We start from the raw sequence: 26,955 nt of genomic DNA, 5'->3' as shown, positions 1-26,955 counted from the left end.
CACCATAACTTCTTTATAAGGTCATAAAATGCCAGCGTTGTGTTTACATCTTGTTTCTGCTGCCCCCAGTTGGCCAGAAAAATTAGCCTCCATGTTTTTATGATCTATGATAAAAACTACTCATTTACCAAAATGGCTAGAAATATATTTCATCTTTGATACTTATACTACTACTACTACTAGAACATGCGCTTCAACTGGCAGCAGCAAAGTCTGGTAGCTCTGAGTTTTAATTCAACCTCAGCGTTATCTTTGGTGTGTTTTGTCATATTTTGTCACCTACTGATGGATATTTCTGTGGAGAGAGGAGTTTGGAGCTTCTTTCATTGAAAATGGAGCAAGTCTGAAAGATGCCACCTTTTTCCAGCTGAGATGAAGAGGTGTTTTCGTGGTAAGGGTGAAGGCTCGGAAGTGGCGAACTGTAGGCCCTTTCTGCCATCAGTCATCATGGGAAATGTCAACTCTCTATAAGTATGAAGTCAGATAAAATGAAGGAAAATTACAAATACCTAAACATTAGTATATTCACTTTTACTTTGCTTATCATTTGGGTAAAATATCTATTAAAAATAAAATATCTAGTAAAATATATTTGCTAATATAGCTTGAAAGGATTAGAGGAAGTCTTCTTCATGAGGGTTTTTCCTTTTATGCCTCTGCTTTTTCCTTTTTTGACTATTAAAAAGTTAACAGATGCAAATTGCAAAGAACAAAGTAGTGTCTGATACAATGTACTGTAGTGATTCATCAGGCTGAAGTGAGTGCCTTTAAAGCATTATCAACAGTAAACACTATGAACCCCTGTATCTATTTATGACTTTGATATCTTCCTGAAATTGATGCAGAATTTGATGGGTGGAGAAAGATTTGTGATACTTGTAAAACCCGTTAAGTTGAAAAGCCAAACATGCCTTTTTGTCTTAGTAGCTGGAAGGACGTCTGTTTGGAGATGTGAGGTTTTCACCCGACAGCGGCGATATATCAGAGGATGTGAATCCGTCTCCTCTGGCTCGAGAGTGTTTAGTCTGAGAGCTCAGCTCCGCCATCTGCTTTACAGCTGCCTGTTAGAGGGTCTAATTAGAACAATGATAATGTCCAATCATCTATGCTACATTAAGCTAACATCTAACACAACCAATCAGGAGGTCAAGGAGCACGAGGGCTCAGAGCTCATGAGAGGAGCTGTTACTGTCAAAGAGGTATGGGTTTAAAACAGTCCACTCAACTAATGTTAACTTATAACCAACGGAGTAGAATAAGAGCAGTGCTAATAGATATTTAACTGATGGCAGGAAAACATGTTATTCACTTTGCTAATGTGTGATGGTTGTGTGTGAAGTATGTAAGTCAGTCCTGGTTGGTGTTTAGAGAATTAGTTTGTTAGTGGACACTTATTTGATAACTTAATTTGTCAACTATGAAACAATATCCCTTAATTTCTACTCTACATAAATAGTATTTGTTTCCATTTTCACAGACCTGTGAGACCATGCTGGAGTGACAAACTTGAATGAACAGGAAAGATTTTGTGATAACAGTCAGTCTAGTTTCTGGTATGTCTTTTATAATTCCTTGTGACCCATGCAGTAGATTTCAGTCTGGACCAAAGTGGCAGACTGACAGACGAACCTAACCATCCTTAGAGACATACCACCAGTGTGGCTAAAAACAGAAGATGTAAACTGCACGGCTAGTCTGTATTCAGAGTAATGATCGATTTCCTCGGTAGCAGTTAAAAAAAAAAAAAACTGAAACAAAAAGCAAGACAAAGTTAAGACCCATGTTTTACTTTTTCACTCATTCACATCCTCTTTAGTTTCACCACATTTCTGCTGCTTTAAAACTAAACCATCTCTCACTTCACAGCTACTTTTCCTTCTCATTGTTCTTGGCTCCAGGATGAAAACCTGCTCACTTTTCTCCTTTCATCGTATCTCAAAATTGATTGGAATAACCTCAACACCACCTTCCATTAGTTCTCCCCTTTTTTCCCAGCTATTTCCCTGAACCCCCGACATCAGTTACTGTATCTCCTCCTCCTCCTCCTCCTCCTCTTCATCCTCTTCATCCTCTCTCACTCCCATGCCCCTCAGCCCTGACACCAGCCTCCCTTTGAAGTCCTCTTTTAAGAGCACAATTAACCCCCTCCTCCAGACACTGCACTCACTTCTCACCTTTTTAATAAGGCACTCATAGACAAGTGTCAGGCCTTTTTTCTCTTTCTTTCTCTCCCCCCTCTCTCTCTCTCACACACACACACACACTGACACACACTTACACACTCACTTAGATCTACAGGTCCTTACAACACGCCTGTAAATTCTTTGTCACTTGGCTGCAAACTCAGAGACCCCTTCCTGTGTATATGTTGTGGTACTGTACGTGTGTGTGTGTGTGTGTGTGTGTTTGAGAGAGAGAGAGAGAGAGAGAGAGCGAGTGTGTGAATGAGAGGGCAAATGAAAGAGACAGAGGTGGGTTCTGGATGTTTGACTCAGTAGTTAATGTAGCATCCGGTGCTTTGATACAAAGTGAATCAGTGGTGACTGGGGGTGAAAAAAGCCATTCAGGCAGCAGACCCGCTAATTGTCACTCGGCATGTGATCCTCCGTGTATAAAATGTCCATGTTATTCAGCTCAAGATCAATTATTTTTGGCTTCGTTGCAACAGACATAAAAGTAAACCTTATTCTAAAACCATAGTTATTGACATGCTGCTATGAGATGGTGACTTGAAAGGAAGGAGGTCACGGCCGTTAGCCCCCATACTGCCACGATACACACATGCTCAATGTCTCCTGCGCTGGCGCGATACGTGGCCTCGGGCACCTCGAGTAATGTGGTACAGGTGAATCTGGCCTTTGTGACTCAGTCTGTAAGAACAAGGATGTTTTCTCCGTAATCCAGGAACCAGAGCTCTGATGAGCATCACCTGAAAGCAGCAGACATAATGAAACAATAATGAAATTGCTTGTTTCTGTCTGTGTTCCTGTGTCTCCAATTTGCCCGAGAGGAGGTGATAAAACTGCTTTAGATGGTGATTCGTCTGTACTTCTGCAGCTGAACAGGGTCCAGGTCAAGTTAAATGAGTAATTATAGAACTGGGAATAGTTCTTCTAATACAGCTGCACAATACTGGGGGAAAAATGGGATTTAAATGGCAACTTCAATTCTTACTTGGTAGTAGTGTAGTCGAGACAACCTAACCTGAGAACGAATCAAGACCAAGACCAAGGGGGGTGGGGGGGACCAAGACGAGACCATTGTCAAGACCATTACTGTATTCAATAGTACTCATAATAACTTTGTGGCTTGATATTTTAAAATGAAAAATAAAAGATGATTTTATATAAAATCTATCATATTTTATTGAAACAAAGTTTGGATTGAACAGAAGCATACTCGTTTGTAGAATAATTTAAATGATCTTAAAGTTATTGAATAACATGACATAAACCAAAGTGAGCAAGTGACAGAGAGATGTTTGCGTTGATGTCACTGCAGCTGTGGTCTTGACTGTCCAGCTTGACCGAGACAAGACCAAGACCTTGAAAATGTGGTCTCGGGACCAAGACTGGCTGGAGTCCTACAACACTACTTTGTGGTAAATGTTTGAACTTTTTTGTGTCATTTGTTTTCCATCATTTAGTGACCGGCGTCACTGTGACAAAGGCCCTGAATTGCAGTCAAGTTGATTTGATCTGTAGTCAAACCTATTCTCCCATTCCACCATATGCAAGACTGTGAAAATACCGCAGATGTCTAGAAATAAAACATCAGCATTATAATAAATTTGAATATTGTTATTGTTGAAACAGGAAGTAGCTTTCTCCAAACCACGCCTGGAAGGACAGTATCCACTTAAATATCTGTAGAAGGTGTAGCGTAAGTTTTTCCTGAATTAGGAAACTGACCTGAATAACATCCACAGAGCAAAAGTTCACAAAATATTGGTATCCGTTTACCTTTGGGCCTGCAGTAGACCTCTTCTCATCAGTCAGTGTGCCACAGGGTCCAGAGGAGTGACATGGGGCTAAGCCTGCTGAGTATTGACTTAGATTGAGGGGATATTATGCAAACACAGACGTGCTGCCTTCCTACAATAACTTCCTCAGAAGCGACGGCAGCTCATTGTTGAGCTATTTAAGACCAGCAATCCTTTGAGGACGGAGGATTTTCCTTCCCCACTTCTCTCTCCCCCACCCTCCGTCTCTCTCTTTCTGTCATTAATAATATGATATTGTCCCATCTGTCGGGGGAGCCAGCGTGGACCACGTGTTTCCAGTTTAGGCTCATCAGAACCTGATGTGGGGAGGCCGGAGTGAATGCGAGGGACTGGGACTGGGAAGCCTGGCCCTAGAGTGGGAACGGCGGGACAGGGCAAGGTAATTAAATCACAGGGTCTCTCCACTATTTCAGGTATACACCGGACCGGAGTGATATATGAAAAAGTCTGCGTGGAATGAGGAGGCCTCATGGGAAAGATAGAGAGAAAAACTGATTCTCCAGCTTGCGCAATAAATAGCCAAATAACGTTGTTTTTCTGACCTGTTTCACGTGATTTAAAATTCACACACTGTACAAAACATTTTTTCTCCCCCCTCTCAGACTCTTGTTTCGTGGCTCGTGGCCAAATGCTTACATGCACGTAGCTTTCATGATATACAAGCCATCATATAATTATATTGTCTTATGTGATTGGTTTACAAAGTAGAGTGTAGGAGCCCTGGGACACGAGTAAATTGACATCACTGTTAACATATTTGTACTATGTCATAATGTAAAACACAAACAAGAAAATAGGCTGATCAAAGGCCCGGTTCTGCCCACTGCTATTACTCCACCTCCAGACAGTATTGCTGCAATCATTCTGTGTTAAATCAGACGCAGAAATAAACATCTCTGGGGTTTGAATCTGCAGCCAAAACACTCTGAGAGGGATGGGACCTGAGCCAGCTATCCTACATCTATACAGAGGGAGGCAGCACTTCTGGCATGCCATGATGATGTATTATTGATAACAGGTTGAATATGATCAATACAATATTCTCTAAAGCTGAAGATGCACTGGATCATCATTCTAAATCAGACATAATCCATCCAACGGTGTGTATGTACTGTATATCACCATGGATATAGCTTCATCTATCATCAATGCACCCACTTGCAGTGTCTCTGTGCTGCTGAACCTCCCTGTGGTCTGCCAGAGTCGTGAGTGTAACAGTATCTGAGTGACCCAGGTTACCGCCGCAGTCGATGCTATGATGTCAGGGAATGCATCAGCGTGCCCAGAGATGGTGTAGCAGCGGTTGTAGGGGAATACCCCCACAATTTAAAGAAATCACATCTGCTAGCATCATGGCGTAGCGCCGTCAAATCTCTTTTCTGGGGATCCGAGTATCTCTTATCCCCAAAGCTAGAAACCGGAGAGCCGAGGCTGTAATCTGTGATGTCATCCTGGTGCGCCGCCCAGAGTGACAGGCAAAATGAAACCAAATTTTGTGAAATTATCTCAATGATGTTTCGGTGATGTTAGATTTGAGTCATAAAATGTGTGTTTTCCTGGAGGAAATGTTCCGGCGTACTGTTACAGTCACCTTTTCCAACTTCTAAAATTGATTGTCTATGGACCTGTGTGCTGGTCACAGACTCTTTACGGTTTCCGATTATGATGGACAGCGTTAACTGGTTGCAAACAGTGTGTAGAGTCAACAATGTCATAGGAACTTTATACTGTAATGGTGTAACGCAGAGGGGTTCCACAGCTACAGGAAACCACGCTCGTATTTAAAATCGAATCAGTCCCCAGCCTCCTTTCTCTCCTCTATCATTCTCAGTCATGGACCTCTACTAGGAGCCAAACGTAGATTATTCAAAAGCATATTTGCATTAATATCACCTTTTATCCATTAGACTTTGGTTCACAGAACATCGTCGCACGCCTCGAGGAAACACAACCCATATATTTTGAATCGTTTCGATTTGGTCTGCATCAGAGAAAAGAACTTTTGAATGTTCTCCATCAAAGAGCAGCCTTGTACTAGAATTAAAACCTTGTTTTTCACCAAAATAAAAAAAAAATAAAAAAATGTGTCTATGAGGTTTGGGCTGGTGCCGTGATACAGAACAAAAACCCCAGCCATGGTGTAATTTAGTAACACACTTAGAGCGGTTTGTATTCTCCTTACTGCTTATGCTACACGTTTGATTGTGTCTTTGCGTGCGTTTTTTTATTTTTTTTTAAGTGTGTATACACATGCTTTCATGTGCATGAATGTGTGCGAGTGTGTTTGTGGGCCACAGTAGGCTGCAGGCGAGGTTACATCTTGCAGCAATTAAGCTGCATGCGTCTCTTACGCCCCTCCATTCGTCTACTGCAGGGTCTTGTTTCAAGGCCGGCCTGCGTTAGACAAACTGAGAACATTTGACGGCCTGGTGGCGGGGGCTGAACGGGCGAACGCAGCAACAACATGTTGCACACATCAGTTAGTTACTTGACAATAAAATGCGGTTGTATTAGACGGAACATGTTAACAATGTTGACAAACCATAGCGATGCGTAACAGAGGGAATGGATGGAGAGGAGGAGTTGGAGCGAAGGCAGTGGAGGGGGGAGAGGGGGATGGAGAGAGTAAGAGAGGTGAAGTGAGAGATGAGGTGAAAGATGTAATGTGATGACAGTTGCTGAGAAATGAGGACCAGAAAATAAGACTTTAATTTGGAAAAGTGTCAAACATATTTTATTTTATTTCTCCGCAGCATTCATGACCATCAGACCTCCATCTCCCTTTAAAATACATATGTAAACACCCATGTGGTCTCAGTGTTCTGCCAAGGAGAGAGTGAGAATCACTCTTTTTCTTCCTTTTTCTTCCCCGATGACAACATGATTGAAACCATGGAAGTAGATAGGGTCGCACCAAAACCATCCCCTGTTTATTATATGCCAAACCCCAATTGGCCCCATTATTTTCTGAGTGCCACTTAGCATAGCTCCATGTCATAATACCATTATTATCAACTGTAGGTCAAACAATAACTGATAAACAAATAAATCAGCTGTAGATGTCTTGTCAGAGGAAAGGTAGAAGAGATTCAATCATCACAGACTCACAGTATTTGACTGTATTTAAGAGACTCAAATATTTCTCATTTCCCATTTTACCTTGCTAAATGTAGGTTTGGTCTGAGTCAAGCATAGTATTTGCATTCATTCATGCACTATTAAAGATGCTACGTATGTATGCTTAGTATATGGACACTTGAATGTTACACTTGTGTGTGTGACTGGTCATTTGTAAATTCCTTTAGAAGCCACCACTTTTCTAGAAAGGCTTTCCACAACACTTTGGACCCCAGCTGCAGAGATTTACTTGTGTTTTACCCCCAAGAGCAATAGTGAAGTCAGGTAGTGATGCTGAATGTTAAGACCTAGTTACATAGGCAGCACCAGAGAGTCTGTCTAGTTTTGGGCTCAGTTATTTATTGGTTGGGCTCTGGAATAAAGGCCAGGTGCATACTGTGGTATATAAAAGTCAATCTGTCCTCTGTCTCTTTAAAGACTTGTATTATTTGAATAGTAATCAACACTATGATGACGGGGGATAGGACCCAGGTTCTCACAGAGGGCAGGCAGATGCAGCAATAAACAAGAGTCGACTCTGAGAAACTCCGCCGCTCACATCTTGACAAACAAGCAACACAGACAGGGAGCGCAGGAAATGCCAACAACAAGTTGCATCTTTAGTGACTGAGTATTCCAGCTGTGGACAAAGTTCCTCTGCTGGTCGCGGTGACTTTGTCACAGTGTGTGCGCCGCCGTGGGCCGTTCGGCGGACTAACAGCCTGTCTCCATGCGCTCATTTCCAGGAGTGTCTGGCCGCTCTTCAGGAAGTTGTTTGATGAAAAAACAATACATTAATGTCACGTTACCCAAGCATCCCCGAGCCCACTAAACGAACAGTTTACTGGAGTAAATACAGCCTGCGTGTCGGCCCTCAGGTGATTCCAGTGCACAGCGAAATATTGTGGCACTAGAAGGCACAATTGGACTGGACCACCTGGAACGGGTGAAGGTGCAGCCAAAACAAGGAAATCAGACAGGATGTGAAATGACTTTCATTTTTGGTGGGGTTCTAGCTCCATCTAGCCCCACCCAGGTGCTCAGTCAATAATTTACAGTGCAGATTGGAAGGATACGAAATGAGGAGAGGGGGCGTCCACAGACTTTTAGCTACACAGTGGAAGTTTAAATACAAGAACATGCAAATTTTCTGGAATTTATTTAGCATCTTATGATTTAATTTACACTTAATGAGATGAATCTACCATCCCATTGAGGAAAACAAGTTACAGGTCTGTGAAATCACAGACATGTCACGTGACACATGTGTTGCCGTGTGCGCACGTTTTCCTGTACAGATGACAATCTGTGTGTTTCCCTTGATGGGTGGAAAATGCAAACCGCAGGGTGGTGATGTTCCTTAACAGTCCCTTTTTGATACTACATGTTGTTGTGGGCACAGGGAACCACAGTTTGATCGGTTGCAGGGCAGAGTTCAGCTGCAGCGCAGATACGCTCAAGGTTGTCACCAGGCAGCTTTGAAGGTCTCAGCTCTCGGTCGGGTATTTCTGTAAAAGTGCCACAGTTCGCAAAAACCAGTCCCAGTCCAGATGTGTTTGATTCTACGAGCTAAAAATATTCAGAAATATCTCAGCGACACATAACCCACATATTAGTGGCAGATACAAGTACCTATACTTAAGCAGATAACACAGCAACACAACACTGAGAGCAAACATACAGCCTATGACGCACATTAGTGAGAGGCCATTCCATAATATTTACTGAGCACACAAACCTTGATTAGTAGGAAATACACAGAATAAACAAATAGCAAAGACAGATTAGAAAATGTAATAAATGTCCTGAAAGTGGTGAGCTGACAGCTGGAACTGCACTACTTTATTGCTGCCACGCTTAATCAGGAGTGAGCTATGGTAGTCAAGAAAACTAACCAGAGAAGTGACCTCTTCATCAGCAGCTTCCTCTCCTCCCCCTTCTTTCCGTCCTCAGCCCCTCGTACTTCTGGCAGCTGATCCGCGTTTGTACGCTACTTCAGAAGAGTCCTTTAGTGGCAGATTAGTCATCCTCCCAGTGATTTAACATGTCCACTTGTCCCACTCTCCTGATCGGCTACTCTTGCTGCTCCCATGTTTTTTCTTTTGGCCACAACCTCCTCTCATTTCCTCCACGAATGGGCTCCTTCAGCCGCAGTCTTCCTCTCCTGGGTTTTGACCTTCTGTTGTGACTCCTTCGCATCGTCTAAACTCTCTCATTTCTGATCTTTTTCTCCACACACAGTCATTATCCACCACCAGTTTTTCCTTTGATAGTTTTATGATTCATAAGAAAAGGTCACTTACCAGTTTGTGATTTTGTATTTTGTATATTGTAAAACGCTTTTCTTGTGTCTGTCTCCCTTTACCTCATCTGTGCCCTGGGGGTTGCTCAGGGTTCAGCTCTGGGTCTCCTCTTCATTCAACTGCATTTGTCTTGTGGCATAAATTCTGGTCCAGAACAGTAATTGTGTAAACAAAACAAATACTATGCCAGATGACAGAGAAATGTCACATTAAATGCACAGTATTTAGAATTTGCTGCTTTGGTTTTGAATATTTAAAACAAAACTGAATTGCTTCAAATTAGGGCTGCAAGTAATAATTTTTCTCCGATCGATAAATTTCATCTGTTTAGTGTCCACAACAGTTTCTTAGTCCCGAAATTGACATCTTGAAATTGTTTTGTCTGACAGTCTGAAATCTTAACACTTAAGTACTTGTACTTGATATTAAAAAAATATTGAAACCGTTATTTGATTGTCAACAGCGTTCACAATTTATTTTCTGTGCACTAACTGTTTCAGTTCAGCTTCAGAACATAATGGTGTCGTTGTGTGGACAAACAGATTTATGTTGCTTTAAAACCAGTAAAAGAAGTAGGTAATGATTTGGTTAGACCATGTTGATCACAGTCAAATAAGCAGACAGAACTACTATTAAAAACATTTTTAATGTGTTAACATACAACATAACATCATTTCAAATTGGCCATTTGAGTCGAGCCGGTCAGAGTCCACGCTGCCACTCAGAGTCCGGACTGAGAGTTAACTGCAGCCCGGGATGCTGGACAAATATGGGCTGGATTAGGATCACAGCACTATCTCTCTCCTCTCTCCAGGCTCGAGGGCAGAACGTGTGGGAAAGCAAGATTGACAGGAAGTTGTCGTGTAAAGGCAGAGTGTGTGTATGTGTGTGTGTTCTCTGTTTGCGTGCATCTGGGTAATGTGTGTGTTTGCCCAGCGGGTAGAACACAGGGCCAGGCCAGGAAACGAAGTGCTTGTGCCACCGGTTAGAGGAAACCGAACGGCAGATAAATTACCCAGAGTCAGGCTGGCAGGACTTCTGAGAGCCGAAGCTGAGTGGACACTGAGGGAGGACGGGGTGTTGACACAGAGCAAGGTGTGCCTAATCCAACAGGAAAATAAGCAATGCATATGATATTTTTTAATTAGCCCACTATTTCAAACTCTGACATGTATATTTCTGGGAGATGTATCTGTGCATGAATCTGTCTCTGCACACATACATTCACGATCACAAGTCTACAGAATGAACACCTTCCTCCCTGAAGATAGTAGATACTCTTCATTTAGTGTTGATGATGGCTGTACAGTCTAGTGTCACCTATAGGCTTGGTCTGGTGAAGATGCAGGCAAAAGTAAATGATTTTGATCATGTTACATCTAATCAATTTTATCATCCCATGATTTAGTTTAATATGATTCTTTAATCATTTACTAATGTCCTGTCTGTTAATCTGTCACTTATCTATTCATTTGAGCCTGAAGACACCCGATAGGAGAGACAGAGAGATGAGGTCCAGGTTTGTTAGACATCACCATCTAGTGGCTGTTTATTGTCAGTTCAATTCATTATCCTCTTGGACTTTACCAAACACTTCCCAAAAGTAAAACTCAGAACAGAAAAAAGTGGTTTGTTGCTGATTTAACCTGTTGATTAGACAGAGACTGAGAGGTTTAATTGTACTGAACATTTCATAGGCTTATCAGTAAGGCCTGATTCATCAATCAGCTGGTTTGAGGTTTTGAGGTTTTTTTAGACATATCAGTATTGATGTATGTGTTGTCTGATAAGAACTGATGTAAAGACTTTTTTATGCCCCCAAACTTTACAGGTATCTCGCTAACTAGGTGTAATTTAGAAATCATATCCTTGCACTGGTTGCACACTTTAAAACATTTTTTTATGCTTATTCTTTTATATAGATTTGCCCCACACATACTTGTGAATGTATATATTTTGTGTGTGTTTATGCATATGTGAGGAATACCGGTCCATTAATTATTATTAGCTGTTGGTATATTTCACTCCCTTATATCAGTATAGGCCCCAAAAATCCCATCCCTGCAAAAGATCAGTCCAAATAATCAGGTTGAAAATAAAGCATGTGAGTTCAGAATCAGAATCAGTCAGTTTACAGCACGAGGAACTTGTCAGGTCTCAGGTGCAAACATAAAAGTACCAAAAATAGAATAGAATAATAAAATAAAATAGAATGAATTAAAATATTCTAGTGCAAAAGATACGCATATACTATATACAAAAAGGAAATATGCATACAGTGTACAATAAATACACATATACTATATAAAAGAATAGAATAAAGATATATACATATACTACTAAATAAGTTATTGTGCAAAATGTTGTAGTGCAGAGTGACTGTCCATAGGTTTAGGGTTATTTAGGGGGAACTGGGGCATTGTTCAATAGTCTGACTGCAGAGGGGAAGAAACTGTTCTTGTGGCGTGAGGTCCTGGTCCGGATGGACTGGAGCCTTTTGCCAGAGGGGAGGAGTGTGTGTGTGTCATTTTCTTCTCCACTAAAGTGTCAAAAGTCTGAACCACTGAGGTGTGAGTGTTGTGTTTGTTTGGTTTGGATGTTTAAGTTTGCCAACATATTGTCAGAATCCTGGGAAAGATGCCAGCGATGCTGCGTTGTTTAAAAAAGCATATATCTGGCATCATGAGTCTGGTTCCTATTAATCTGTGATGGTTTGGCTGAGAATACTGTAGCGTAGTTGTTTGCATGACCTCATAATAAAAACTTTCCATTTTATGTGAAGTACTGTTCAAATTAAGCAAAATAACCATTCTTAAAATGAATCTGGAAATCGTCACACAGCTTGTTACGTACGTAAGAGATGGAAAATATAAAACACAGAAACACGACGGTGTAGTATCTTGAAAATTTATTAATGTGGACCAAAAAAAGCAGTTGGCAAAAAGCATTTTTTTAACGTCACTACAAAACCGTGAAGAAACAACCGACAGAAAAGCTGCTTCTTTCTTTTCCCTTTCTTTGTTACAAAACACTTCAGTCAAGGCCAAGAGAGAGGAAGTTATATAATATCTTAGAAGCTATGAAATAAGACATGCAAAGACTCTGCTAACAAATCTCTGTCAGGTGTAAATCATGTTCAGTAAAAAAAAATAAAAATAAAAATAAAAGGTTGCTGAGTGAGAAAGGAGGGAGCTTCAGATCCAAATCCATTTCATCTCACTCCAGTTAAACAGCGTTGGTGTCTTCTGTATTTTAAACAGTTGACGTATGGCTCTAAGTACAGTACTAAGGCAGAGGAGTGTGACGTGGAAACAGCCGCTAGAGGACATGCTCACAGAAATGCATTTAAAACATATGGCCAAACACTGAACAGTGTGGATCCGTACCTACAGGGAAACAACCAGACACACACATTTAATAGAATCAGAGGAAGCCTGGTGAAATCAGCGCTGGAGTTATTGATTTTTGACAGCAGAGAAGACACAAAAATACAGTCTGATTATTAAGTGCAGGCACATGACACAAGACACAACACGTTTTTATCCAAAACTAAACATTTTGCTTTCAGAAGATCTTCAAGTAAGAAAAGACTGAAAGAGTGTAGAGCAAAAAGAAAGCATTGACAAGATCTAAAAAAAATCTTGCCTCCTGACTGTCCTCTGACTCACAAAGACAAAAATATTGAGCCCACTCTGTTGGATGTTTGTTACAACTGTTTTGTTTCGATTACCTTGAACAATTACAGCTAACCTTTTCACAACTATGTAAAATACTGCCAGGAAAATAAACTAATTTAGATGTTTCTAGATCACTTAGTGCGTTGTTACACTGAAGGAAAAAATCTTCTCATTCACACAAAACACAGACACAACACAAGGCCATCAAAAATACAGCTACTGTATCAAACCTCTTCATTTAAGTACAGTAATTTAGAGAACATGACAAAGCAATACAACCCAGTAAAATACATTTTTATATAAAAAAAATGTTTTTGTGCTAATAGGAAAATAGCAATACAAACAGTATCATGCTGTTCTTCATAGTAGTGTGGCCAAAAGACATTTCTATATGATTTGGGCTGGTGCTGGAGCGAAGCCAGATGCATTGTTATCAGGGCACAAATAATTTAGATGTTGTCAGGAAGTTGTGGACAACCATGAAACATTTAGACACGTAAAATAAAACTAACACTGTTGTATCATAAAATAGATACTAGTAACAGCAGCGCCAACTCAGGCTTTTCTTTCTCTCTCTCTAAGCAAACGTTGTAACAGACAGACAAACCACAAACTCAGACTGCTTAGTGTGCACGTACATGTGTGTCTATGTCTGAGTGCACACACATGTTTGCTTTATCGCGCTTGTGCAACTGCTTGTGATTTAAGGTTACTGCACATTTTGAATGTAATGTTTATTATATGTTTGGCTGGTACACAGTCAGGTAGGCAATGGGACAGTATCTTGTCCGCTGGGCAGGGGTTTCCCAAAAACATATTCCATCAGAACAGTGATGAGCCGTTGATTTCAATGGGCTCAGAATGACAGAAAGCAAAGGCAATGACCATATGACTGTAAACCTGTTTCCTAACTCAAGGTTTCTCCAGAGGCACCATGTGTTGGCCTTGCTTGTAATCGACACAGGCAATGCTTGGATTGGGACGGGAGGATGTGTGGTGACAGCAGCAGTTCACTGGAGGTTCGATCTGAACATGCTTTTGGGAAACCGGGCCCTGTCTGTCTCAGCACGCCTCCTTGGCTTGGCTTGGCATCTTGCACATCATCAGGATCTGCTTTAAGGCTTTCTGCACGTCCTCGTCCATCTGGCCCTGAAGACACAAAGGTTCAGTTCACCAACTGTGAGTAAAATGCACGTGCAGTTATTTCACGTTACACTTTGTGAAACTCAATCTGATGTGATTTAATGGGCCAGATCCCTCAAATGCAACAGCCCTCAGTTCAAACTTTAAAATTAATTAGAAGATATGGATATTTCAGTGAGTATTTGCGTGAACAATTTCTTTAAAATTCAAAAATGTAAACCTTGCAGCCTTGAGGCAAACTAATGGATGAATTTACCTGGACAGCGTAGAGCAGGTGCATCCTATAGACTGACACTATCTCATTGTGCTGCTTCTTTGACTCCTACAGAGAAAACACAAGTTAAATACTTTATTAGACTGAAGGTAGAATTCAGAAATTTCACTTGAATTGTCAAAGGACACAAAATGAAAATAATTTTTGTGAGTAGGTTTAGGAGGGCGTACAGCTAGCTGGTACTGCAGCTGTTTGATTTGTTGCTGCAGGGTCTCCAGCTGCTGGTTCTGCTGCTGTCTCTTGGAGGGCGAGCCAGCGGTGTAGGAGAGCTGTGACAGGCTGTTTAAGGCGTCCTTTAGCTTCCCCACCTCCCGCGACAGGTCGTCTATCTGAGGGGGGAAACGGGAAACGTGTGGTCAGTGAAATTTAAGGCGATTCAACTCTGTCAATCAGAACACCATTTTAGAAAACCAAGTGCTCTGTCAGATAGTATGAGGTCACTACTGACCCTCTTGTTCTTTTCTCTCTCTGAGGCGACGTGGTTCTCCACCAGCTGTTTGAGCTGACACACAGCGTCCTGGGACTCAGCCAGCCTGGAGGACAGCGTCTGGTTCTCCTTCTCCCTGGACATCACCAGCTCCTGCAGGGCTTCCCGCTCTGCACGGTTCTCCCGCGCCTGACGGACAGATAAAATAGTTTTTTAAGGTTAAGTGTTCAGGGTTATTATCAATATTCAAAATGTAGATTTCCCCCTTTGCTCCTCTTTCTCCTCACCTTCTGCCATGCGTCAGCTGCCTCCAGAGCCATCTCATCCTGCTTCCTGAGGGCCCCCTGGAGGAGCTGCGTCAGGTGGTTCACCTCGCCCTCCAGCTGCTCTCGCATGGTCTCGTGGTCCAGATGGGAGACTGAGTCATCTGGGGCGACATCTTTTTCTGCTGCCAGTCTTTTGGTAAAATAAGCACAAGAATCACACAGTGACACAAAAATAACTAGTACTTGGTGCTTTTTTATTTATGTATTATGATTTAGACTCGTAAAAGTAAAATTTCATTGTTTTAGCCGTCAAGGCAGAGCTAATTATTGTCACTACATACAGTATACAGTACAGTATATGCTATATATGAATATACTACAAACAGCGACTGCCAATTCAAATATAGTGGAAGTATGGAAACTGGTAAATTCCAAGTTAAGGACCAGAACATTGAAATTGATGCATTTGGTCAAACACACCCCGGAAATCTCCTCAGTTTTCTCATCTCACCTGTTCTGAAGAGCCTCCACCTGCAGGCTCTTCTGGTGTAGCTGTTCTTTCAGGGCTTCTGATTGGCTCTCCAGCTCTTTGATGGCATTTCCCAGAGAGGACATGACCTGCGTGTGGTCGGCGAGGGCCACAGAGCTCTGTGCCTGAGCTTCAGCCTCCTGCCTCAGCGCTGAAATCTCCTGCTGAGCGGCCGAGAGCTTCTTCTCTGCCTCGGCCAGCAAAGTCTGCAGCTCCTCCACCCTGCTGCTCAGCACCTGGACCTGCTGCTGCTGCTGATGCTCAGGAGAGGGGGACGACGGCAAGCTGCTCTCAGATTTGGCCTCGGCCAGCTGTTTCTGAGTCGCACCCAGCTGACTCTTGGTGTCGCTGTAGGAGTGTGAAAGCTCCAGCAAGCGGCGCTGCAGCCCAGCAATGACCTCGTTCAGCTCAGCTTTCATTTCTTCAAAGTCTTTGGCTGCAGCCTCAACAGGTACTGTTCCCCTCAGAGCCTCCTGAACAACACAGCAGAAATATCAATTGATTAAATAAAAATAAAGATGAAAAATAAGTGAAGAAGATGAAGAATGATTAAATGACCAGTCAAAATGTTGAATAAATGAATAAAAAACAATGGTAAAGCAATTTCAGTTGGAGGCCTGTATCTACCTGTAGCATCCTGATCTCCTCCGTTGCCTCCTTGTACCGCTCCTCTATCTGAGCCGTCCTCTGTTCTCTCTCCTTCGCGCTTCGTCTTTCCTCCTCCGTCCTCCTGAGCGCCTCCTCCAGCTGTCTGATTTGCTGAGCCGCTTTCTCCAGCTCCGATCCCGACAGGAGGAGCTGGGCCTTCAGCTGTTTCACTTCGTGTTCCAGCGTGGACGACGCTCGTCTCTGGGCCTCCTCTTTCTCCCCCAGCTCGTTGCCTTCCCTTCCCATCTGCGCTCTCAGCTCGTCCACCTCCTCCACAGCTTGGTGGTATCGCTCCTGAGTGTCTGTCAGCTTCGCCTGCAGCTCGGCTAAACTCTCCATCAGCTCCTCCTCTCTTCCCTTCTCCCTCACCCCTCCTTCATCCTCATCTCTTTCTCTGGCTCTCTCAGGTTTCAGCTGAGCCTGAAGTGAGCGGTTCTCCTTCCTGGTTTCCAGCAGTTTCACCTGAACGCCCTCCAGCGCTTGTCTCAACAGTCTGATCTCCTCTCTGCCTCCGTCGCTCTCCTCCTCTTCCTGTCTGACAGAAACACCGACTGAACTGTCCTCCCTCTCTCCTTGGGCGGTGCAGGGAACTGGTGATAGTGATTCAAACTCATCCTTGGTGGAGTGGAAGGAGGAGTTGGAGGCCATGCTGTTTGGACGACTGGTCTCCTTCAGGTCCTCGTTTCCTTGGAGAGATGGATGTTTCTGTGAGGTAAGAAGAGTCAGGACAAAGTTAAAATAAACAATTCTGGTTGACTTATAAAACAATAACATCGAACCAACTTTCTACAGAATAATGCTTGTAAAACAGGAATAGAAGAGATGGGAGGAAACCCTCAATAGATGATTGGATAGATTATATCAGTTATTAAAGACTCGTCTCTTAGAGATCCAATTAATGACCAATAGAAAGGTAATCAGGACCAATTGTGATAGTTAAGTCATGGCAAAGCAATTAATTATTATTAATTATTTCTGTTTCTTTCATTACAACATCACTACACAATGAAAGCCATTATTTACCATGGATGTTTTGTAATATTAAAATGATTAGTGGTTACACACATAGGTCAGATTCACATTTCTTCAGGTCAACCTTAAAACTTTTAGATCACTGTAATTGTTCTCCTACATTGAGATCATCTGTGAATACTATTCCAAAGTATACACTAGTGGGATGACTACAGTATCCAGTACTCCTTTTATGTGCAGAGAGGACAATGCAAACAGTATTTGAATGGATGTTGTGGCTGTGTCTGTTCATTTGCTTGCTGTTTTACCTTTACGTTCATTCATTAGTTAATGATTTCACTGAAATATGAATGAATGACTTCCATACCCTGACTTTAGTTGCAAGCTGCTGGTTCTCCAAAGTGAGAGAAGTAATCTTGGCTTGCAGAGCAGAAACCAGAGCTGCAGATGCCGTACCACTGTGTTCGACCTGTCAACACATACAATACACATACATTACAACCAGAGGCACACAGAGAGGCATCAAAGCAACGGTAAAGACCACTAGCTACCTCGTGAAAAACAAAACGAGCTGTGACACGTCGAAAGCTGAGGTTAGACCTCCTCCAAGAATGCAGGGGTGAAAAAGTTCAGCAGTCTCTGTCAGAGTAAAGTATTAAACTAGAAGCAGAGTTGAAGATTTCAACAACCAGACTAATCGACAGAAAAGTGAATGAAAAGTTCAAATAGCCACTGAGTGACTTGTCTAGTAATATCCAACTCAATCCAACTTTTCATCCAGCTGGGAAAAAGGTCTTAGTATTGTGTAGATTAAATATAGTCCATATGTCCAGGACTCCACATTGTTTGAATGCTCTACTTTTCAGTCTGCTGTTTATTTACCTCCAAGTCTGCCGTTGTTATCATCACATCTGTTTTCAAATCTGCTCCTATGTAACCTAATCCCATCACCGTAGCATGTTTTAGTCATGAATCACCTTCGTATCTAGCTCAGGACCAGCCACCGTCTGCTCCACCGTCTGCTTCAGGTCTTCAATTGTTTCCAGCAGCATGTTTCTCTCCTCATGGAGCTTCTCCACCTCCGCTCTCAGCACCGTTCCTCTCACTTCATCCTCCTTTTCAAATGAGAAAGGGGAGGGGAGAGGACAGGGGTGAAGAGAGGCAGGAAAGAGGAAGGGGAGGGGAGAAGAACATGAGATGGACAAGGAGAAGGAAGAGAAAATTGAGGTGAAAGGAGGAGGGGGAGAAAGTGGCTCTGTACATTGACCTACTTATGAATGTACAACACTTAATTGTGTATTAAACAATAGTCAAAGATACATTCCAGTAACTACATCATTTCCTTTTGGGGGTGTATTGGATTTTTTTTCTCCTAAATATTAAACAACTGTGTATTTATTAAACTTGTTTATTTTGCTTTGATAAGTTTACACATCTGGAAAACAAACTCTCAGTCTCTGAAAACAACAGGTTATTACATAAACATTAACATTGCTCTTATGCATATCTGTCATATTTTCATGAGCTTGTTTTTCATTTTATCAGCTGTTTACCTTGTAGTTGAATCTCTTGGGAGTGTCACTTTTGCTAGATGCAGGGGTCCCAGAGGAGATAATGACTGAAGGAGACGAGGGTCCAGAACTCTGAAGGAGGATGAAGTTGATTAGTTTTAGTTTGATTAGTCTTTTTTAAATTTGTTTTCCTCATAAACACTTAATCCATTCTGGTCAAATAAAAATAACTTAAAACAAACTACATATTTGTTCATGAGCCCCTTTTTTTTAATACAAAATGGGCAGGTTTAACAGTCTTATCAGAAGGACAATCATATTTAAAGTGATATTGTATTACAGTAAGTACTGTACATTTAATTCAGTATTTCTTTGGGGAAAAAAAATACTGATTAGTATGAACATTAAATGTCCATACTACAGGAAATGAAATGCTCTGATATACTAACTAACTATAAATTACTGTTGAGACACAACACAGGTCGCACTGCTCATTTCATGAAACCACTGCAGACGTGCATTAATATGAAGAGTGGCAAACTGATACAAGCAGACAGATACACCGAGAGACATGCGTTTACCTGCAGTGGGCTAATAGGAGGTGGAGGTGCTTTTCGTTTTTTGGGAGTTGTGATCCGTTCATCACTTAGCTTAGCTACTTGATCATGCTGAAGAGCCAGCGAAGGAGACAGAGGAGAGGCAACGAAGAGAGGGAGAAAGAAAGGTGGGATTCAGTGCTGGTTAGTAAAAGGATCGGCAATCAATGAGTGCTATAGTTAAGACTCCAGGGTTGTCTTCCCATATACAGCAACTAAAACAAGTAGAGAAATTTCATATTGATACATTACAGAAGCTGGTACTAAACTACTGTCTAGGTGGTGTAGCTAGACAACAGAAATAACAGACAAAGTTTGGCTTTCATTTTTAGCTTTTTTTCTCATGAATCACACAACTACATTGAAACTCTTATATTAGTATTGATGATAATCGATTGCTTTTCTAGTTCATTTGGATTTGTGCCTGTTTGTGAAGATTAAAAATGTCTTACCAGTGGACTTCTGGGAGACTTTGTATCTGTCGAAGGAGAAAGGTAGAACATGCAAAAAAAGAAAAACAAAAAACTTTAGCCTCGTTAATTTTTTGAAAAAATATGTCGTAATGACATGAGATGCCCTCCAGGTGGCAGTGCTGACTGCTTTGAAAGCAGAGCAGTGTGTATCTGAACATACAGACAACTTACAGTTATGTGTGTATACTGTACTGTATGTATTTATATCATGAGGGGCGAAGACCTGTTCAAACAGCTCTTTATTTTATTTTACTTTTACATTACTATTAAAGTTTACTTATGAAGCACATTTAACAATGACCAGGGTTGAGCGAAGTGTTGTGCAATAATACACAATGAGAAATACAACATAGAAACCGCTGAATTATTATGTACACCAGTGTACACTGTGTTTTCAGGACTCTCACCTGAAATCTGTTGTCTGTTCAGAGCGGCAGTGAGGGCAGTTTTGACGTCTGAGTGGCCCGACAGTTTAGCGTAGTAACCAACATCTTGGCCCTGTGAATCTACAGCTGACAGATCTGCTCCTCGATGAACCAAGACCTCGACAACAGACACCGCACTGGACTCACTGGCCAGCATCAAGGCTGTCCTACAACACAAAAGTACAAAATGTTGATTACTACAACATCCAAGTGTCTTTACTCAGATATCACTGCAATTACATGTCATTCATGTATTTTCTGTGTCTTCCCAGGTGTCTTGTACCTGCCACTGTTGTCAGGAGCATTGATTTCGGCACCACAGTCCAGTAACGTGCAGCACACTTCAGCATGACCGTGTTTGGCTGACAACAGCAAGGAGGTGAGTCCATCCTTGGAGACAGACAGACAGACATTATAAACATTATCTGTGACTGAGATCATCCTATGGAGGGGCCGCACACCCCAGATTTATATGCGCACACACTCATAACTTATCTTATGTGACATCAGGACGTGAGCCTAGACACGGAGTATGGTTAAGTTATCTGTGTGGTGAGAGAAGTCTCAGATCCATGTGAGAAAGCAGTGAAAATCTCCAACTGTAAATGAATTTCCCAGCTCATAAGAAAAGCCAAACTCGTACCACTTTGCAGAGTGGCATTTGTTTTAGGATGAGAGAAATACGAGCAAGGGAAAATCCCCAAATTACATATTTACAGTTTGAAATGATTGGGTACGGAGGAGTTTATTGCCCCGAGCCGGACAACTGGGGCAGTATTTCATGCAACGTAGTCATCCCACATTTCTCACCAGGACTGACGCATCCAAGCACGACCCTTAACCTAACCTAAACCCTCTATTACCTCAGTTCAACCTACAGAGTGGATTGGCTGGGATTGTTGAGGGTGGTGTCCGGTCTGGGAGGGGCTGCTGCCTCAAGGTTCAGTTCAGGGCAGGAACGTTTACTTAGCCAAGATGAAGTTAGAAAATAATACCTATCTCAGTGAATTGTGACTCAACCCTGAGCTATGAATGCACAGTTTTTCAACTCAGACAGTCAATACAGTTCACAAAAGAAAGCAGTATTAAACTGTATGAACAGATATTTTCACATGTCATTTATATTGTTACGAGTGAAACAAGAAGTTAAAAAAGAAAAAAAAACCTTAGTTCTCTCCAACTGGAAAAAGTAAAAGAATGTAAAGTGTGTCAGCATAGTTTTGTGTTTTCTATTACAAGGCTTCTGCTTCCATACACCACAGAGAGAGAGAAACTATGTTGTGGGTTCCTCTGAGCTCTGCTAAAGACTTTAACAGCCCTGTGTCTGTGCTTCTACTGAACTCTGTCTCAATGACAGAAACCATTTTTCTTCTCCGGGTAATAGATTCAGTGCCTGCGTGGTTGTGTGTAGCTGCACAGGTGTATTAACACTTTATTATTCACATATGTAAATTGAGTTGTGTTTATTGATAGCTGCTGTCATGCCAATTGTTCTAGAAGAACTGATATGTACCCTAACTAGTGAAGGTGCCAAATAAAAGTAGAATGCATATTTCACTCAGAAGTGTAGCTGAATAAAATCATAGTGTGGCATTAAAAGGAAAACACTCATTTACTGCTACTTGATTAAATGTACTTAGTTACACTCCACCACTGACTGGCCTCTTAGTGTTTTCAACAGAGTCAGACAAAGGCTGTCAAAGAATAACCAGGCCGCATCTGTGATTTATATCAAGGCCGAGCTTTTCTTAAGTAACTGTATATTTCTCCTCAACAGAAAACATAAGGAAGCTTTTATACTACATGTTTCCAGCGTCTCTGAGCAGAATTAAGTTTACATTTACTTGATTCTGTATAAACATTCTTTGTCTGACATATGTTAGACCTGGCAAATGTTCCTGGTTTTCTCTCAATATCTCACCATGTGTATGCTGCTGCAGTCAAATATAGATCAGGTATAGACATACTGTATGCTTTAGCAATGATCTATGCTTGAGGCTAACAAGCTGGCATGTTCTGCTCAGCACTGACTCCAATATGTTCCAGACAACTTTGTGGTTTTCAGTCTACATGTCCACTAAGAGCAGACACAGCAGCTCAAATCAAACTCACACACACACACACACACACACACACACACACACACACACACACACACACACACACACACACACACACACACACACACACACACACACACACACACACACACACACACACACACTTGCAGATGATTATGCCTGCCTGGAGAAGTGAATGGTCTTGTATGAAAGTGATATTGCATGCTTTATGTCAACAGGACAGATCTGAACTGTGCTAAAGCACTCTCTGTCTGATACAACAATATGGTTTGTGAACTGAACACTTTTGTCGACATGTTTTGAGTAAAATGTGTCGCAGCTCACAAGTTCTGAAAGCCCTCAGACAAAAACCTTTTTGTTAAACAATTGTTGGATTGATTAGGAAGAATTTTTAAAGGGGGGGAAAAAAACAAAAACATCTTGTGAGGGCCGCTCCAGTTATTACCAGGATTTCAGAAACCCTTTAGCCCTTTAACACTTTACCCCTTAAAATCCTTCCAGTCATTGGTTAAGTGGTAGCATCAGTCAGTTTCAAAAGCCACAACATATAACTTGTCACACATTTGAACAAGCAACAAGGCTGCAGTGCATTTTAATAAAAAGAACAACATCTTTACATGCAGGCTGAGAGACCTGTGTGAGTCAGTGTGTGTCTGTGTGTGTGTGTGTGTTAGGGTTAGTGTTGATCTGTAACAGACCAGCTGTGGCGTGATAATAAAAAGGGGAATAAATGGGCAACACATTCTTCTTCTCCATTTCGTTTCTCTCAATTGCGCTTTTTTTTTCTTACGCACACACACGCACAAAATATCACGCTAACACACCCCAGTTGGGTAAAAACCACAGGCATGGAGCATCATTGCAATGGAGACCACATGTCTGCGGCTTGAGAACCAAGTTCCCACAGTACGCTGACCCTCTACCTCACACACATGTGTACACACACACAAACTGAACAATATTAATCAATCTTAAAATGGAGAAAGACAACAAGAGGAAGTGTCAGGGCCTGAGGATCCTTAATACTGTTGACCTCCAGCTGTGACAAACAGCTGCAGATAACTGGTTTTCAAACAGCACTTTACTTCTTATAAACTTCAAAAATGTAACTTGGGAAATAAGATATTTGACAGCAGATAAATACACACAGATAAATCCTAATGAAAATCTAGAGTGTACAACAAGTGATTTACCTTCGTTGAATAAATTCCTCAGTGGAGAGGGATATGAATGAGACTGAATGGAGCATTTCTGTGGTCTTTATTCTGCTTCTGAGCCTGCTACTATCGTGCCAGGAAAAATAAGTCTGGGGAAGAAAGAGTGGAAGTAATAATGAAAGTACGTACTGCATCTTTCAGGTTGACGGGACATTTGAGTTCACACAGCAGTTGGACGGTCTGGATGTTCCCGCTGGCAGCTGAGGATAAAACAAAACAAGAGTCAGACAATGAACTAAAGCACACAGGTGTCCAGAGATCGCAGCTTGGTCCCATTTGGTCCAGGACTGAATTTAGCAAGAATTTTCTCTCCTTTGTCTCCCTCCCTGATTTACAAAAGACCAAATTAATTAAAAATGAGTGGAACACAGCTGGACTGTCAAATTTAATTTTCATTAAAAAGCACAGACATGGTTATGGTGACTGAAGTAACACGCCACAATGGTAAACCTTTGCTTCCAGTTTAAAAAGTGCAACATTCCTGTCAACAAACACCAGCACTGTAAGACATAGTAAGAGGAAGACTCGTGAAGAAAAAAAAAAGAAATTACTCGGCTGAGATCACATTTAATCACTTAAATCCAACTATGGTCGATGAGTTCATCCAAATAAAATTAGAGCTTAAACTTAAATCTCGCCAGATATTTTCCCACGTAGTTCTCTAAGCAGACTAACCTTCAATAAAAGCACCTTTGTTTGGTTAACTCTCAGGATATTGACACACTCACCAGCGTGATGCAGGGCTGTCTTTCCTGTGCCATCTACAGCGTCCATAGGACATTTACACTGTGGGTAAACAGACAATTTTACACATGCAAATCAAAGTTACATATGGATTATGGAAGATTGTGAAAGTGAAGTTAAATGCTTTTACAGTATTTTTGTTTTAGATCCATGCAGTTCACTTCTGTTCTTTTTTGTGATGAGTCTTTGTTACTTACTACCTTTCTATGTGTTTCTTTTTCTCCTAATAACAAGTAGTGATGACCTGCTACAAAATTTTAGAGATGGTATTATTTGTTTCTAGTGAACAAGCAGCTAATAATTTGGAACTAACAACGTTTTTTTAATATAATTTGGTGCAACATTATGGAGACTTGCATCGATGTTTGACGAGACGTGTGTCTTGCTGAGACACTGCAGACTGTCATGAGATAGTTAGGTCAGCAGATCAGAGCTGTGTGTGTGTGTGCCGATCTTAACAGGGGGGCACACGCACAAACACGGACACAGAATCAGCAGACTGAAGTAATGAAGCGGTGAAACTGTCTGGTTTCAGACGTCTTAGCAGAGTGCTGAGGCTCGTCAGACTGTAGATTTCACACGGTTCATGCTCCTGCTTTCACACATTCCTCATTTGCTGCACCAAGTAATGTGTCCAAGAAGAAGTCCTGCTGGGTGACTGGATGCTGTGCCATGAAAACATTCTTTGTTCTATAATCCTCACCTTTTTGTTAGAAAACACACCTTCAAAATATTTCAATATACCTGAAGGACTGTACAACAAGTATATTAAATCAAAAAAACTGTGGTTATTTTATCACCACTCTGGGACCATATTGTTTGCTGCTGGCACTGATTATAAATACATGGCTTGGCAGTTTGCAGTGAGTTGTTGTATTATACAGTAGGTCACCACAGTAAAAGGAGTATGGCTGATAATAACATTTAAAAATTTCAGACTCATGTATAACAATTTGTTACTTTTGAAAAAACTTTATCTTCTTTACCTGAATGAGCTTTTTGCAGCACTCGATGTGATTGTTTTTGGCAGCCAGGTGTAATGGACTGGAGCCTGAACATAAAGAAATAAAGATGTTACATAAAATCTTCATCAGGCCACAGATTTTAGTGACAAGTAGAAGAAATCTTACTAGAGACTACACAATCCTAAATTTGACCTAAATTAATAATCTGTCAAGTTCTAAAACCAAAATTACAAAACAATAACACAAGAGACATAATCAATTAGGTGTTTTTCCATCTAAAGAGAAAGAATGACCATATTTATACATCTGGCGCCGCTGTCTTTACGAACAGTCGAGTTACATACCAGCAGCATCAGTGACTGACAGGTCTGCTCCATGGGCCAGGATGACAGAGAGACAGTCTGTCTGACCACGTGCCGCGGCCACATGAAGACTGCAGCGATCAAAAAATGAGAACAGAGGTTATTAAATCCCAACAACAAAGATGCAGTTGTGATGTCCTGTTGTATCAGTGGGCCTGTCCATTTAAAACGAAGTTACAAGGTTGTCTGCATATCATCACACTGTTACATCTCCTCTCTTTAGTGTGTGTACCCAAAACAAACAGCACAAACCAAGTATTTGATTTCATAGGATTTTACAATATGTGGACTATTTCTTGCATACAGAGTCTCTGCTTATTTTATAAGTTATGTAAATATGATATAACATGTTAATTAATTAGGTGTAGGTGCTGCAGCTGGTGGCTATAGCTTAACATTTAGTGAACAGACGATGAGTGTACCATCAATCATCTCATCTTACCCTACAGGAAAACTCATAAGTGTCTTTCCCAAACCATGAAACAATTTCTTTAAGAAAGTGATGATAACACATGGACTTTGACCAAATCAAAACAGTACCCTGGCATTTCTAAGATGCAGCTACACTTTAGGTATAAACTTGTCCATTGATCAGTTATTTTTGATAGCCCAGAGTATAGGAGGGAAAATACTGGTCCATGTCCAGGAATGTCATAAGTCGATATCACCCTTTATGCCAAAGAAAAAGGGAAAAAAAACACCCTCTGAATTGTGCGTGCCTCTTTGTGCGTATGTGTGCAGTGGGCAATCAATACAACCCCTTTTCCAGCTCAGAGAGCAGAACGAAAAAAAACACACACTCCACATGCCCAGCTTTCCCTTGGTGTGTGCGTAGGATTCACACGCGCGCACGGCCATGCCCACATGCCTTTCAATCAGGTTTTATCACCATAGAGATACTGTAGACTCCTCCTTTGTTGCGTTCTGAAAAGATTGGAGCATTGCGATCCCAAACCACCACATTCATCATGATTTACAAAGGCTGTGGGTATGCATCTGTATGTGTGAGTCTGTGCTCTAGTCGCACACTGAGAAAAGGTCAAGGATGTGAACTACTGGTGGAATAATAGAAAAAAAGCTGTTTGTTTCAGCATGTGAAAATCTGCACATTTGCTCCCCGCTTAGTGTTTGTTCCTGTGTTTTGATCTTCCTGGCTCTGCGTGAGCTGCTCAACACATTGAGGTCAGCTGGTGTTATGTTTCAGTAAAATAGAGAGAGGTCA

General features: G+C 41.5%; 1 protein-coding gene across 1 annotated transcript in view; it reads right to left on the bottom strand.

The window, feature by feature from the left end:
• Positions 1-12,350: 12,350 nt before the first annotated feature.
• Positions 12,351-26,955, bottom strand: part of rai14 (retinoic acid induced 14) — a 37,973-nt gene continuing 23,368 nt past the window's right edge. Inside the window, exons 4-21 of the mRNA XM_083984278.1 lie at positions 25,716-25,804; positions 25,393-25,457; positions 24,391-24,448; positions 23,792-23,862; positions 20,648-20,754; positions 20,347-20,531; positions 19,919-19,944; positions 19,452-19,538; positions 18,913-19,002; positions 18,337-18,474; positions 17,727-17,828; positions 16,367-17,092; positions 15,722-16,212; positions 15,232-15,400; positions 14,966-15,133; positions 14,688-14,846; positions 14,500-14,565; positions 12,351-14,249 (exon numbers count right to left, since the gene is read on the bottom strand). Of these exons, the coding sequence (XP_083840404.1) occupies positions 14,163-14,249; positions 14,500-14,565; positions 14,688-14,846; positions 14,966-15,133; positions 15,232-15,400; positions 15,722-16,212; positions 16,367-17,092; positions 17,727-17,828; positions 18,337-18,474; positions 18,913-19,002; positions 19,452-19,538; positions 19,919-19,944; positions 20,347-20,531; positions 20,648-20,754; positions 23,792-23,862; positions 24,391-24,448; positions 25,393-25,457; positions 25,716-25,804 (2,884 nt within the window). The 3' untranslated portion in view covers positions 12,351-14,162. The remainder of the gene's footprint in view (positions 14,250-14,499; positions 14,566-14,687; positions 14,847-14,965; positions 15,134-15,231; positions 15,401-15,721; positions 16,213-16,366; positions 17,093-17,726; positions 17,829-18,336; positions 18,475-18,912; positions 19,003-19,451; positions 19,539-19,918; positions 19,945-20,346; positions 20,532-20,647; positions 20,755-23,791; positions 23,863-24,390; positions 24,449-25,392; positions 25,458-25,715; positions 25,805-26,955) is intronic.

The sequence above is a fragment of the Trachurus trachurus genome, assembly GCF_905171665.1.
Source record: "Trachurus trachurus genome assembly, chromosome: 12".
Lineage (NCBI taxonomy): Eukaryota > Metazoa > Chordata > Actinopteri > Carangiformes > Carangidae > Trachurus > Trachurus trachurus.
The sequence above is the reverse complement of the archived record's forward strand: the minus strand, read 5'-3'. Positions and strand labels throughout refer to the sequence as shown.